The sequence below is a fragment of the Cavia porcellus genome, unplaced genomic scaffold, assembly GCF_034190915.1.
Source record: "Cavia porcellus strain 051 isolate PalLab524CR breed Dunkin Hartley unplaced genomic scaffold, mCavPor4.1 scaffold_22, whole genome shotgun sequence".
NCBI classification, from domain to species: Eukaryota; Metazoa; Chordata; class Mammalia; order Rodentia; family Caviidae; genus Cavia; species Cavia porcellus.
In genome coordinates, this window is record NW_026947505.1 from 21,823,062 (window position 1) to 21,838,276 (window position 15,215).

The 15,215-nt window shown below is 36.7% G+C and overlaps 1 protein-coding gene across 15 annotated transcripts in view; it reads right to left on the reverse strand.

The window, feature by feature from the left end:
- Nucleotides 1–15,215, reverse strand: part of Syne1 (spectrin repeat containing nuclear envelope protein 1) — a 430,253-nt gene that overhangs the window by 344,283 nt on the left and 70,755 nt on the right. For all 15 annotated transcript variants that reach the window (XM_063233318.1, XM_023564552.2, XM_013151061.3 and 12 more), the window contains exon 3: nucleotides 12,668–12,729. In XM_063233318.1, the coding sequence (XP_063089388.1) occupies nucleotides 12,668–12,729 (62 nt within the window). The remainder of the gene's footprint in view (nucleotides 1–12,667; nucleotides 12,730–15,215) is intronic.

A 15,215-nucleotide genomic window follows, 5' to 3' on the forward strand; every position in this document is an offset into this window, starting at 1 on the left:
TTATAATAGCAAAATGATACAGGTTAAAATCACCAAAGAGACGCATAGAGTCCAGGAGATGCACTGCACACAACTCCCAAGGCAAGTGAGCTGTCCCTTCTGAAGCAGTCATGTGAGGACACAGTGCTCTCAGCAAAGACTGTGACAACACATGTAAAATGCTGCCAACCAGAGACGCCCGCCCAAGCTTTGGTGTCCAGGGATTTACAGCGGATTTGTCACATAAGCACTTAGTTCCCATGACACCTACTTCAGCTGCTCGTATTCCTCCCTCACCCTTGCTCCCACCCTCAGAAAAACGCAGGTGTTAACCAAAATCACACTGTTAATCTAAAACGGTCTAATCAAAGTGATACCTCATGGCCAAGGCCTCTAACCCCAAAACAGACGTTTGCAGTAGCGTAGTATGGCACAAGGGCTCCCCAATACAGAGCCTTCTGATGGGACAGCTGTTTACAAGTGCCCACGGACCAGCTCCCAGAAGCCAGCTAGGGCCTTTCCTACAGACAGGCCTTGCCTTGAAAGTGCAGGGTGAGACCAGCCAGGCCTGCTCAGTGGGCAAGCCCTCCCCACCAGGCAGCTTCGCTTCTTACTGTCTGAGGCATGCAGTACCCTTTCAATAGCCCTTTCTTACTGAGGTTTTCTAAATTTAATTTTATTCCTTTGCAAAAAAAATGATACAAAACTGACATGTGTGTCCAATTTATCATTAGTTTGCAAATTCTATTCTGAGCCTAACAATTTACATTTCAGAGCCTTTCCATTCCCATTCATAGGACTCACATAAGTAAAAATAAGTGTGCTCCATAAGATATGAGAGTGCTTTTTCAGAAGAACTTGATCATGTCTTTATACTATTTCAATTTTTAAATTTTTAATTATCCCACCATATAGTTTAAAATTTATTATTTTGACCATTTTAAAGTACATAGTTCAGTAGCGAGGTATTTCCATATGTGCTACCAACCTCTAATTATTTTCATTTTGTAAAACAGAATCTCTACACTAATTAAATAACTACATTTCTCTTTTTCAGCCTCTGGCAACCATCATCCTGCTTTCTTTTCAATGATTTTGACTACTCTAGATATCTAGATAAAAGTTGAATCACATAGGCTATGTCATCTTATGACTGGTTTATCTCACCTAGCATAACCTCCTCAAGGCATGTCCATCTCATATCAAGTGTCAGAATCTTCCTTTTTTAAAGCTAAATAATATTCCACCACACACACACACACACACACACACACACACACATATATATATATATATACCATATTTTGTGTGTCCATTTCTCTATCAGCAGAGTCCTTTCTGGCTATTATAACACTGCTATAAACATGGGATGTATTACTGCTTCTACAATATGTTGGTTTTAATTCTCTGGGTTATATACATAGAAGTGGAATTGTTAGATCATATGATCATTTTGTTTTATTTTATTTATTTTGAAGAACTGTAATACAGTTCTCTATGGTGGTTGCCTGTGGAAGATGGAAACTCAATTTGAAACTTGCCCAGTTTATCATCACTTCATCAGGAGATATCTATACATCTTCTGGAATCTCAAGAATCCTTAGTGATTAATATCACACAGCTACAGCAGAGGTTTTTAGCATCAAGGATTTAGTCTTTAGCAAAGAAAGGAGCAACAGTTCCCTGCCAGGACCAGGCCCAGCTCTTCATTTTCCATCATTGCTTAGTGCTTGTTCCTGCTGGGGAAAAAGCGCCCCAAAGCTTTCACAACACAGAATGTTATAGCATTTTATGTGAAAATACTAAACACATACCCCATGGCTTAGCATCTGCCCTTGCTGGATGCTTAGAGAGACCAGTAAAGTGAAATAGAAAAGGTTTAAGGGAAAGCACATGCCGCACAAAGCTGCTCCCTCTAGGTGAGATGCTACTGTTGTTGAGCGCTATCAGGGGTGCTGAGCACAGTGACACTCAGAGCAGCTTTGTGTGCAGGTCCCGGAGGTCTCAAGGCACAGGCTGGTTCTCAGGGCACACTCTGCATGGAATATGCAGCGCTTCCAGAACCCACAAACCACTGCCCTTGGGGTCCATAAGGTTTAAGTAGGAAATCAGGTTGAGAGGGAGGAGATAGGGGAAAATTCCTATTCCAGAACCAGTCTAAGTTTTTTTGTCCTCTGAGCATTATCTGCACAGTGGGAACAATGAGTGGAACAATGGAACCAGAGGGGACTAGGAGGGGAAGAGAGGTGAACCAGCAGATGCAGGGCGAGCAACTTCCCCCAGAGAGGCAAAAAGTCCATTGCAGTAAAGTACTTCCAAATGCCAAAGTAGTTTTGAAAAAGTCAATAAAGCCATGATAACCACAGCTGGTAACCAGATAAAGTTGATTTAATGTCAGAAAGGTTTTGTCATTTTATGCAGAAAATTTAATCAAATGTTCCCAATATTTGAGAAGGTGAAATAACTTAAAAGTTTAGAGTGTAAACTGTTTGTCTTTCAGCCCCTCTGTGAGAGCACTTAGTGTGATTATTTTCCACCACAGTTTTGCAAAGGGAAAATGACAATTCTCATTCTTTATCCTTTCCTGTGATGAATAACATAGTTATTTCCACTTCCATTATTATTTAATTTAATTCTTAATAAAATATCCCAAAGACAAACTATCTTCCAGCCCAGTTTTAACTCTAGGTGTTAAAGCTCTTCGTTTAGTAATTTTCAAATATAATAGATATATAATTACTATGTAGTATAAAAGAACCATGCTTCCCAAATTATTTGCTTTATTAAGTACAAAGTTAGGGTTATCCTGGCTCCTTTCTTTTGACTACATCCAATATCTGACCCATCCACAGGTCTTGGCATTATTTTCAAAATTAATCTAGAATCCAGTCACCAGTGCCACCTCTACCACTATGCCTTTGTCCCTCTAGGTCCCCAGTTCCCTTGCTGGGTGACTTCAACGACCTCCATCTTATCTCCCTCCCAACCTATTCCACTTTTAATGCTTTCTCAACAGATCAGCTTCTTTATCTCCTTTTCTGCCCATCTCCCTCATTGGCGTGTAAGCCCCATAGTGCATAGATTATTTTTCTATTTTTGTTCACTGCAATATTATCAGTACATAGAACAGTGCATAGCTTACTAAATAACATTCAAAAGTATTTGTTGATGAAAGTATTAATAAAAAATTTACTAAATGAAATGTGATAAATATTATCGAAGTACTTATTGAATTGCATATACATTGTGAAATATATATCTACATCATTAATAAAATAACCTTTAAGTTCTATTTTTAAATAATGATTTTCATTTTTAGTTATATATTAGAAAATAACTGTCAGAATTTTTGGGATTGACAAAATAGTTTTACTCTCTCCCAGTTTTACTGAAGTATAATTTGACAAATTGTACAGATTTACAGTATATAACGTGGCTTTGAAATGTGTACATATTGCAAAATGATTAAATCAAGAAAATTACCATAGTTATGATCTCACATGCTTTATGTAGCTTTAAAAATGATTTAAGAATAATTTCTGGAGTAAATAGTTATATTGCATTTTCCTCTTTGCTCCTTTATTTTCATATATTAGCTCACTGAGAGACCCATAAAATGTGTGCAAGGAAACAGATGGGAGGGAAATTCAGGGCAGAAAGTGTTTCCATGGCATCTTTCAGCACTGTTGCTGGAAAAAATAATGAGAGGATGAAAGCAACCACTAAAGTAATTATGCTGATGAAGACGTCATTCAAAGTAACAACTGCCATGGACTTTTGTAAACATGGAAAATCCAGAGAGTTTCTTTTAAAGGAGCATGTGCATCTAACTTGGAATTGAAACAAAACATACTTACAATGGACTTCCTATAAGTTGAATTGTCATATGCAAATATACATTGAAATCCTACTCTCGAGAATTGTAGAACATAGCTTTATTTGAAAATAGAGTCCTTAGTCTGGTTATGAAGTTAGAATGAGATCGTTAGCACAGGACTTCATCCAGATAACCAGTGTCCTTATATAAAGAGGACTTTGGAGAAGACACAGTCATGTGCAGAGGCATAGCCTGCAGTAAGAGAAGACAAAGATCTCAAGGGTTGAGAGCCACCACAAAGCTAACAGAAGCAAGGAAGAATCCCAGTCTCAGAGAGAACACTGTCTTCCGGGCTCTTAAAACCGTGATGATAAACTTCTAATCTTAATTCATCCTATAATTGATGTTTTATTGTAACAGTCCAGGCAATTACTACAAAAACAAAATAATCCTTTAAGATTTTTTCCAATTCTTCTAAAAAGTGAGAATGTATTCATATCATGCTTGAGGTCACCTAAAGACAGTATGTTAAATGTTTGGTGCTTGTACTTGATAGCTGCATAAGTATAAGGCTGGCAGATGGATAAAGGATTACTCACTGCATATGAAAAGCACCAGTTATAGAAACACATAAAAATGTCTATTTGAGATGTTTTTCCCCAAAGGACTTAGTTCAAGCCATCTATTTAACTGGAAGATGTAGCAAATACCAAATTATGGGAGCTACAGTTGTCTATCTCATTTGACAACATGAGAAAATGTGAAATTCAACCATTTGGTAACAGACTATGATCAATATGGTGATTAATATTGTTCATACTACATTTCTCTAATTTAAAAAAAACTACTTCTTTTTCTAAATTTTATTGGAAAAGGCATATTTAAATTATTCCCTTTGGTTGGCCAATGTAGCCCAGTACAACTACATTATCCTTGGATATGGATCTTGCATAAAATTTAGGAATTTTTCTAAGGTAGGTGAATTTTAAAATGTGCAAGAAATAATCATGTTTTTAAAAGTCAAGTTTTATGTGTTTATCATAAACACGTAAGTTCAAAACTGCAGAGACCATGCCATTTTTCTCCACTCTGTCCCATTGCCTGTCATTTTTTATCTTCCCTGTTCTGCAGTAATTCATGAGAAGAGAGCCTGAGAATCCTTTCTTACAGAATTATTCATTGCTCATTACACAGGTGCGAGCTGCTTAATGATTGGTCACCAATTTTGCTTCTTGTTTCTTTCCTCCAATCGAACTTCTCTTGGCATCCATATTTTCAGCCATTCTGAACTTCTTCCTCCATGCTCAGCACCTGGCATGTTCTTTCTCACCTCTCCATTTTTGAAAGCATTGGTTATTTTGCTGTGCAATCTCAAGATATTTCCCGGGCTTCTTAGTGAGTGTTTCTTCCTCTGAAAACCTACGGACACCTTCCTTCAGATTCCTACGTGACTGTCCATCCTGCCACGGGTTCCACTGTCACCCTGCACTTTCCCTCTCACGGACTCATCACACACACTTCGTGGTGGTTGTCTTCTGTTAGATTGCCAGTTTCAGGGCCTCTGTTCACCATGTTATCTACAATACCCAGCACACCACAGGTTCTTAAGATTTATAAATGAATAACTTAAAAAATGGAAGAATGAAAGCATAACACAAGGAGTAGTGCCAACTGTGGGCAACACATTTGTATTCCCACCTCTTCGTCAGTATGCTGAAGCCTTAACTCTCAATGTGATGGGATAGCATTTACAGGCAGGACTCTTGGAGGATGATTAGGCTGAGGGTGAGGCCTCACGGATCAGACTGATTAATGTCCTCTGAAGAAAAGAAAGCTGTCTTCTCTCCTGCAGGGAGATCAGGAAGCCAGCACTCAGCAAAAAGTGAATCTTTCAGCATCTTGATCTTGGACTTCTTAACCTCTGGACCCGTGAGGGCTAAATGTCTATTGTTTCACCTACTCATTCTTTGTTATTTCATTTACAGCAACCCACAAGGAACTGGGAGTGCCCACACTTCAGAGATGTGGGACTAAAGTATGACTATGCCCCTTGCTTGTTTTAATGTTGTTTGTGGCCTCAAACTCATGGCTTCAGCCTCCTCAGTGCTGTGATCAATGGTGAATGAATAACTACAGTCGGGAATAACTCAAGTCTCCTATTGGTGACCATGAGGTTATTAATAATTATAAGCTTCAGGTTTATAATCTATACAATAGTGAAAAATAAATACATTTGATTATTGTTATAAGGATTAAATAAAACAGAAAGTTTCAAAAGCACCATCATTGGCACAGGGTAAATATTCAATAAAGAACATCCCCACAATTTAGAAACATTTCACCATGAGTGTTCACAAGCAAGGTCTTCGTCAGGCACCTATGGCAACAAAAACACTATTCAAAATCTATATGGTCCTCGGTAAGAAAAGCATTCCAACTTCCTTCATTAATAGCTAATAAAACAGAGTGATGTGAGTTTCTCCTTGATGAAAAAGAAAATTATAGGTTCCATGTTTGAACACTGAGTCCTATCCCTAAAAAGAATGATCTCGTGTATGAAATAACTGCAACCCATTAATTTTGCTAATGTTATATTACCGTATATTGATGATTTGTGATTTTCCATGATCTACATAATTACAGAGGCATAAAGACTTCAATTTGAAACAAAGCAAACATTAAAACTGAGTAGATAATTATATGCACAAGTTTAAATAATCTACATCTGTGTACTAAAAATGGCAGCAACACACGAACAGAAAATTTTTTGTCCTTTTATCAAGATATTTGGCTTAAGAAAACTATATTTCTAAAAAACATACTGGCCTCATATTTGCTTCTTATCTCTTCACTGAGTGTTGTCATAATATTTACAAATAATTGTTAGAATGAAATGTCACTTGTAAATAGTTGATTATTTTATTTAATTTTAAGCAAACTGTTTATTAATTTGCAACCCAAAAAAGCAGTCAAAAACAATAGTGAGCCTTTTTGATTTAAAAAAAAACTTCCAGCTCCATAAGTGCTTCTGAGCATCTCTGAGTGCACTCAGGAATAAATAAATTTAGGAAGGGAAAAAGGACCAATTCTCTGCTTTTCAACTCAGCATAGTAGCTTTTAAACCTACCACCACTTACCATTAAAGATAATTTTGGAAATGATCAGTTTGCAAAGCAGATTTTGAGAAAAGATGTAACTTTGCTTCCTAAAAACTATCCTTTAAAGTAACATCTTAAAAGGGCTGGGGATTTAGCTCATACGTATAAGCGCCTCCCTGGCAAGCACGAGGTCATGAGTTCGATCCCCAGTACAAAAAAAATAAAAGTAACATCTTAAAGACATAATTTTAGATTGCTTTAAAATCTTAGCTGGATACAGTGGCACACGCCTATAATCCTAGCTTCTCTGGGAAGCCAGGCTGACCAATTTAATGAGAGCTGTCTCAGAAGGAAAAATAAAAAGGGTAGGAGATGTAGCTCAGTGGTGCCTGCTTAATGTGTGTGTGTGTGTGTGTGTGTGTGTGTGTGTGCGTGTGTGTGCGTGTGTGTGTGTGTGTGTGTATGAACACACAAAGAAGACAAATTGTTACCGGTATCATCATACAGTACAGTACTGTACTGTAACAAGAGTTCTCTGGCAACAAGTCTGTAAAATATTTATTAAGTTGCATTCCATAAAAAAGTTAAAACTTCCCCTTTTCAAGCCAGTTTAGCCCTTTTCTGCTCTGCTATCCTCAGAGATAAAGTGACCTGACACATCACAGTATTAGTAACAAAGTGACTTAAAAACTAATTAATGTCTTTGTTACCAGCATTAGAAACATTTTCAACATGGACCTTTGTCTTTTTAACTTTTATTAGTAGCGTTCAACAGAAAATTGTAGGAAGAGGAGAATACATCCAAGGAATGAAATACAATTTAAGTCTTACATTACTTGATCCTCAAATTAAATGAAAAAACAAAAACCCACGAGGCTCAGAGATACATATAACTGGGATTATGTAGGAAGCATCAGCTGTGAAAGAGAAAATCAGCCCACAATTGCCTTCCTTCCAGATTAAATTCCTAGTCCTACGTTAGAAATTTAGCAGGAATTCTTATTTGCCCTTGTCAGAGGAATCTTGAACCCTATTATGCCCTAAATATTTGTGACCTTTCCAGACCCTCTAGAGCCCCAAACCCCAGGTGGTAATATTTAGAGGCAGAGTCTTTGGGCAGCAAACTGGTTTGAGCAGAGTCACAAAATAGGGCCCTTGTGACGGAATTGGTTAGCATTCTTATATTATGATGAAGAGCTTTTTGTTCTCTGCCATGTGAGGACACAGGGAGAAGACTGCAGTCGGTAAGTCAAGCAGAGGACCTTCATCTAAAAATAAATTTTATCTTGGTCTTACCAGCCCCAAGAACTGTAAGAAATAAATGTTTGGTATTTAGGCCACTCCAGACTCTGACATGTTATTACAGAATCCTGAATGGACTAATCAAGACCTGTATCACTAGAGAAGTAGAAAATGTAATACTAAAATAATCAATGTCCAGATGATACACCAAACCAGACACAACATGATTCACAACTACAGGACACTCAGTCCATTCTATGGTAACAGCGGTTATGGCTCCACCCCTGGGGAAGTTTATTAGTGATCAGATAAACTATCTGGGTTATATAATAAGTAAGGAGGAATAGGGAAATTTTTCTTCAAGAAACTCCAAAACATAAAGAAATATTGTCCAATTTCTTCTTTATGGATTATTTTTCTAACGAAAACTATTCTTACTAAGTATGGTTTCAGGACTGCTCTGTGACTGAAAACCTGTCTGTAGGATACATCTGTGTGTGGCTGAAAGGTGATCAGAAGCCAAGGACCAACAATTTAATATGTGATATTCATGAAGGACTTAGTTAGACCCTGGACAGAATATATGCTTCTGCAGAGACTAGCTAATGGTGTGTGTGTGTGTGTGTGTGTGTGTGTGTGTGTATCCATGTGCTTGTTGTTCATAATCATGGGTATTAAAGAGTGGAACCAAACAAGCTTGACTGCTTCATATGGCTTTGAGAGCAAACCTCATATTCTCACAAACACAAAAAGAAAAGTGACACAGTGTCTTGGTTCAGAAGCCAGATATTACTTGAAACTGACCTTGTTTTTGTTACAAGTGAGATGCTATCATTCTCAGAATTTTTCAGAGGTAAAGGCAGAAGGAAGTGTTCCTACAATATCAGCCTGAGAGCATTCATTAATTTAACCTTGACAAGAATGCAAAGTTTAATATTTGCAGGTTGGATGTGTTTTCATAGAGGAAACAGACAAAGCAGAGATGACCACAGGGATAAAGGTAGGGACGAGAAACTGAGATGGACATGGCAAATGTGTTGGAGCTGGGTTGCCAGTCTGGTGGTGAAGGGGTAGAGATGACACATGAATGGGAGACCAGTGGAAGGGGAAATGAGGGAGACAGAGCTGGCAGTGAAAGCTAAAATAGGCATGATGCTGGTAAAGGATGGGATAGAGAAAGATGAAGGAGCAATTATGTGATCAGCTGCTGCGACAGACACAGGCATAAACATAAACTGTACAGCCATCTCTAAGTTCTTAGTCATCAAACGCGAGAAATGGGCCAGATCTGATTTTCAAAAATGTTTTCCAAATATATATGGATTAGGAAAAGAAAAATAACCTCCAGTGATTTTGTGTTTGGGGCTATATATAGTGAAATATTACAATATTGGCATAAATAAATCCTAGATAACAAGTAAATTATTATCCTTCTGCTCTAGTATTCAGTTTTCAGGATTATTCCCCAAAAGAAAAAAAAAACTGTATGTATAGAGGATGTGATCAGATTAAGGTTATGATAGGTGAGTTGTGAATATGAAAATTTTTGGACCTTTCAGAATGATATTATTCATGCAAAAAGTGTGCAATGCAGGGGAAACAGCTAAACTTTAGATTCTTGTCTGGATTCAAATCCAAGTAGCATCTCTTTCCAGGAGGGTAGCAACACAGGCTGTCAAGTCACCTGGGCTAAGCACTGGGTGCAGTGCTGGCTAAAACTGCTATTTAATTTTTCACCATGTAATATTTACTTTCAAATGAAACAAAGGAAAAGATAAAAACTCTTTGTTATTTTTTTCTTTTTAGATATCTCTGCATTCTATTGAGCACTGTGAGTAGAGCTATGAGGATTATAAAGAAATTCCAAGAATTAGTATATGCATTATAATTTTACAATGTTTACAACTTCTTAATGTTGTTGGGAAGTGAGATTTTTTTAAAAAAACACCATATAAATTAAGATGAGCTCAACTTCACCTCTGTTATAGGTTCTGGAGAAGCGACAGGAGTCTGAATTCTCCAACACCAGAGGCAGGAAAGACAGGGAAAGTGGTGGGGGCAGGAGGAGCAGTGCATGGGGCAATTTGGATGAGCTTGATCCACTTACTAGAGGACAGCATCACTTTTTCACATGTGGTCAGAAATGATTTCATGGGCTAGAGAGGGTGTACTACAAATAACAAGTAAGGCTTACATATTTAGAAAGAATACTTGTGAGATCGCAAGCCGGGCTGATAAAGAAACCTGAAAAGAATGCATGTTTATTGAGGTTACCGCTGATAACCACAAGAACCATCACATAGATGTGCAAAGCAACCGAAAACAGTGACAAAGCAACTACGAAAACAAACCTGGAATTAACTCCCTTGTGCCTATAATCGCTTCCCAAGTGTCTTTTATAGCCTGTCTGCCATGGCATGCATTCCAGATCTGCTATCTTTTTAAGTGTTCTGTACATAATAAAATTGCATCCCAAGTTAACCAACTTAAAAGTTTTCAAAAGATAATCAACCTCTATTTTAAAAACAAAGAAAGATGAAAAAAGTTGCAAATTATTTTCTCCAATAAGACTGGAAAACACATTAATACCTTTTAAGGGCATTGATACTCCTAGGAAATAGAGATTCTCAAAAATTCTTGATATATATTAGAATCATAATTGTACCTGTACCTGTTTCTAGAAATTCTCCTAAGAAAAAGTCATATAATATACAAAGATAAATAGGCAAGTATTTTCACTGTGGTGTTTTAAGGTAATATTAAACAACTAGAAATCATTTAAGGATCATCAATAGGCAATTGCATGAATTATAAAAGACAATATAATAAAACTTATTCAGTTACTTTCCATCTTTTGACATGGAATGATTAAGTACTAAGTGAAATAGAGGCCTCCAAAAAGCTATTCTGTAAGATCAGTAATATGAAACTGTATAGAAAAATGATGACCAATACTGGAGTTGTGAGTATATCTGGATTGTATAATTTAAGGAGATTTTTTACTGTTGTAACATTTTACAGGGAGTTTATTTTAATACTGTTTAAAATTAGCTACTTTACAATATGAAGAAATAATAAATCTCTTTCGATTTTGGAGAAAAAGTCTTCATTAGTTATTGAGAAAACTATAAAACAAGTACCAGCAGACTAGCACTAACAAAAGCTTGAGAAAATGAGTCCCAAGTCCCAAACCAACTGACTCTACAGGACAGATTTTGGGTGAAACTCTCTCACAAAGTGGTTTTTGGAAGAGACTACAGGAAAGATGATTTCATCTCTCCTGAACCTAGGTACATTGTTCTGGTCCTCTTCCTTTGCCGGATGGTGAGCTGCTCAAGGCCTAGGAAAGTGTCTTGCTAACTTTTACTGTTTTCCACAGCACAGCACAGAAACAAAGCAAGCGGCTAATGTATAGAACGGGACTAAAACTGTCATGCCTTGTTTGCTTCTGAGCTATTAAAATTGGCTTTGGGGATGTGTTAACCGGCTTTCCGTCATGGTAATAAATACCTAAAGCAATCAAATTTATTTTGGCTTGATCACAGTTTTGGAGATTGTAGGACATGACCAGAGGGCCACAGTATTTTGAGTCTGTAGCAAAGTAGCACATAAGGGAACAAGGGGAGCACATGGGGAAATAAAGCCTCATCTCATAAGTAGCATGCAAAACAGAATAAGATGGGGATGGGTGCTATTCTCCTCTTTAAGAGCACAGTCCCCATGATCAGAAGATTTCAAGGCAGGCTCAATCCCTTAAAGCTTCTATCACCTCCAAATTGTGCCAAGCTAGGACGAAGGCTCAAACACATGGGCCTTTGAGGAATGTTTCAGGACTAAGCTATAGCAGGAGAAATCTGATCATAAACTACCTACTTGGTTACACTTAGGTACTAATAAGTGCTACTCACCAAAAAAGGATCCGTTAGCTGAATTCAAACAACTGTGCTATCATTTGAATTTTATTTTGCTAATGTGATATTTCTTGAAACAGTGTGAAATTAATCACAGTGTTATGTACTAAGATTGAAGTTTATTTTATTTTTTGCATTGATGTTCAAAGATATTATGATGTGCAGGCTCACAGTACTGAGTATGCCCTACAACGGAAAAATCTCCGAATAACTTCTCTCTCTAATGTCCTGCCTCTCTGTTCACTTGACAGAGATGCATTTATTCTGTCTGCAGATAAAACGCATTGCTCAGTGAGAGCCATTTATCTCTTCCTTCTGTCAGTAATAGGACATGAACAAAAGTCCAGGGTATATTTTCATTTGATATGACATACACATTAGTATAGAAGCAATAATAGGATGAACCTTTGCATCAAAACTCATAGAAATGATGTGAAATAACTTCTTCACCAGATATCAGTTCATTTCTTCTCAGAGACAATGCTAACAAATATCACACTTTGGCAATGGTTAAACCAATTGATAAGATTTTAATATCATTGACCAGTAATAGAGACAACTGTGGCACAGAATTCTGAGCCTTAAGATACATAACCCTTTTACTCTGGTTGTTCCCTTACCTTGGCCAGATGAGAGTTGATCCATTTTGTGAAAGTGCGTTTTTGTACAATCTCTTGCTCATCTAGAAAGAAAAAAGTAGATAACACAATATGTTATGAAATTATATCATGAAAAAATAGTTATGTAGCTCTAGAAATAATTATAAAGTCATTTTTACCTTCTAAGTCATTTTATCAATTATTGCCTTGAACAATCAAGAGAACTTCAAATATATACTCAATTAGACTAATTCTTTAAATTTTGTCAGCAAATATTTTAGAACTTATGAGTTGTGAGCCCTGTGTTTTCCTGCATTCAGTTATTGAAAGTTTATCAATGAATTATGTATCAATGAAACTGTTAAGAATAAATTTTACTACATCAACTGTGTGCCAAGGTTTATGTCAGGTGCAAAGGGGTACAGGAGATAAACAGGACAAGGTCTGTGCGTGGAAGCTGGAAATGTGGACAAGCAAGGGCATCTGAGTTATAGAGTTGCACAGTAATACAGTAAGAAAGAGACACATAAATGAGGTATTGCAGGAACCTTTCCCTGACAGGGAACCAGATGACTTCCCCATATTTCTCCCTCCTAGAGTCCATACTTTTATGTAGGCAGAAGATGGGCAGAACCTGTGACTTGTTTCCTGCTAACAGAATGTGACTAAGGTATTAGGATGTCACACCGCCAAGATCACATTATTTTATGTATCCAATCTTGGCTGATTGGGGTGAGAGAGTCGTCTGCTGGCCTTGATACACAAAACAACCATAAGGAATGAATTCTGCTGGCATTGGGAACAAGGTCAAAAGCAAATTCTCTCTAGAAGATCCTGAGGATGAGCATGCAGCCTGCTACACCCCAGCAAGAGGTGGCTACCCAGTGCATGGACTCCAAACCCACAAAATTGTGGAGAGAAATATGTGGTATTTTAAACTACACAAGTAATGGTGATTTGTGATGCAAACAAGAGAAAACTTTTCTTTAGAAGGAAAAGAGTACAACCCAGTGAGACTTTAACTAGAAGATTAAAGAGATGAAGGCCAAAGAGAAGATACAGTTCAACACTTTAGAAAGAAGAGGTGAAATTTGTTCACTGTCCAACATCTACCTAGGAGTTTGCTGTTTATTAAACGCTCAATTAGATGTTGTGAGTGGCTGAGATGAACACAATCCAAGTGCCCTTCCCTTTAAGATGAGATGCTCAAGTCTAGATTTCTAGACCTGACCTTGCCCAGGCTTCAGACCAGAGTGTCTGAGTGTTTTCTGGATGTGAGCTTCATCAATGTGACAACTAAGTCTGAATGAATAAATGAATGAATGAACTAGATAGCAAGATCTTTTAGTTGTAGAAAATTCTGGATGTAGCTACAGAATTCACAGAATGTCATTTTTTCTAATTTTCAACATGTATTCTTGTCTTAACAAAATGCTTATCAAATACATAATAAATACCAGCATTACATAATAGGCAATATTTCTTGTTTTCTAGGCACTGATACATATGTGGGGGGGGGCTGCATTATGGTTTAAATATTTAAATTAATTATATATTCAGTTACTATTGTATATAATATGGATTACATGAATTAACTGATTAGTTTTTACAACAACATATAATAAGGACAATTATAATTTTCATTTTGGAGATAAGAACAGATTGAATGAAACACATTGAAGTTATGTGTATCTGCCACAGTCACTCAGAGTCATGCTTTACACTCCAGAAGCTTGGTCCCATAACGTACAACTACTCGAGAATAGCATTAACATGTTAAACTCACCAAATATTAATTACATGAAAATGACAAGCTTATGGTTAAATAAATTTGAGTTTGATTTTTGGGTACTTCAGATTCTATAAGCAAAGTCATGCTGCAGCAAATCAATCTTTACTAATCCAACTGAGTTTAGTGGAATTCAGAAGTTTATACTGCATTAACTGCAATTCTACATCTAAAAAGCCTATAGATACTGTTAGAGAATGTGCAAATATTGACACAATTTGAGATCAGAAACGTCTATAAACCAAGATGTCATTTTTGAAATGTAAATGTAAATTATCTTAAGGATGCGCAGTGTTATAAATCTAAGAGTAGCTATTGATACTGTATTCTTCCTGATTTTACACTGCTGTGATTCACTGCTGCCACCATTTATTAGATAGTTCTGAGCTGTAACAGTTTCCTGTGATACCAAGTCTCTGAGTTTATATTTAGATTTCACCTAAAAGGTCTTCCTTCTCCAGAAAGCTCAGATTATCTTTTCTGTATATCGAAATGTCAGATCTTCTCTGTGCTTCCTTTTTTTTTTCTACCTGGAAAAACAGATTTCAGTGGGCTCTTAAAATCTACTTTTGATATTTATTGGATACAGTAAAAGGAATTCTAAGTAAATATTTTCAAAGTTTGCTATTTTTCTAATGGAAAAAAAATCCTAAAACTTCATCATGTCAGAAAGCTCTTTTTTTTACATAAAATCCAAATACACTTGCTGATTTACTGATTTAATCTGACTCCAAAAACATAAATAATTTAAATTGTAGAAGTAACACAGACATGCATGAA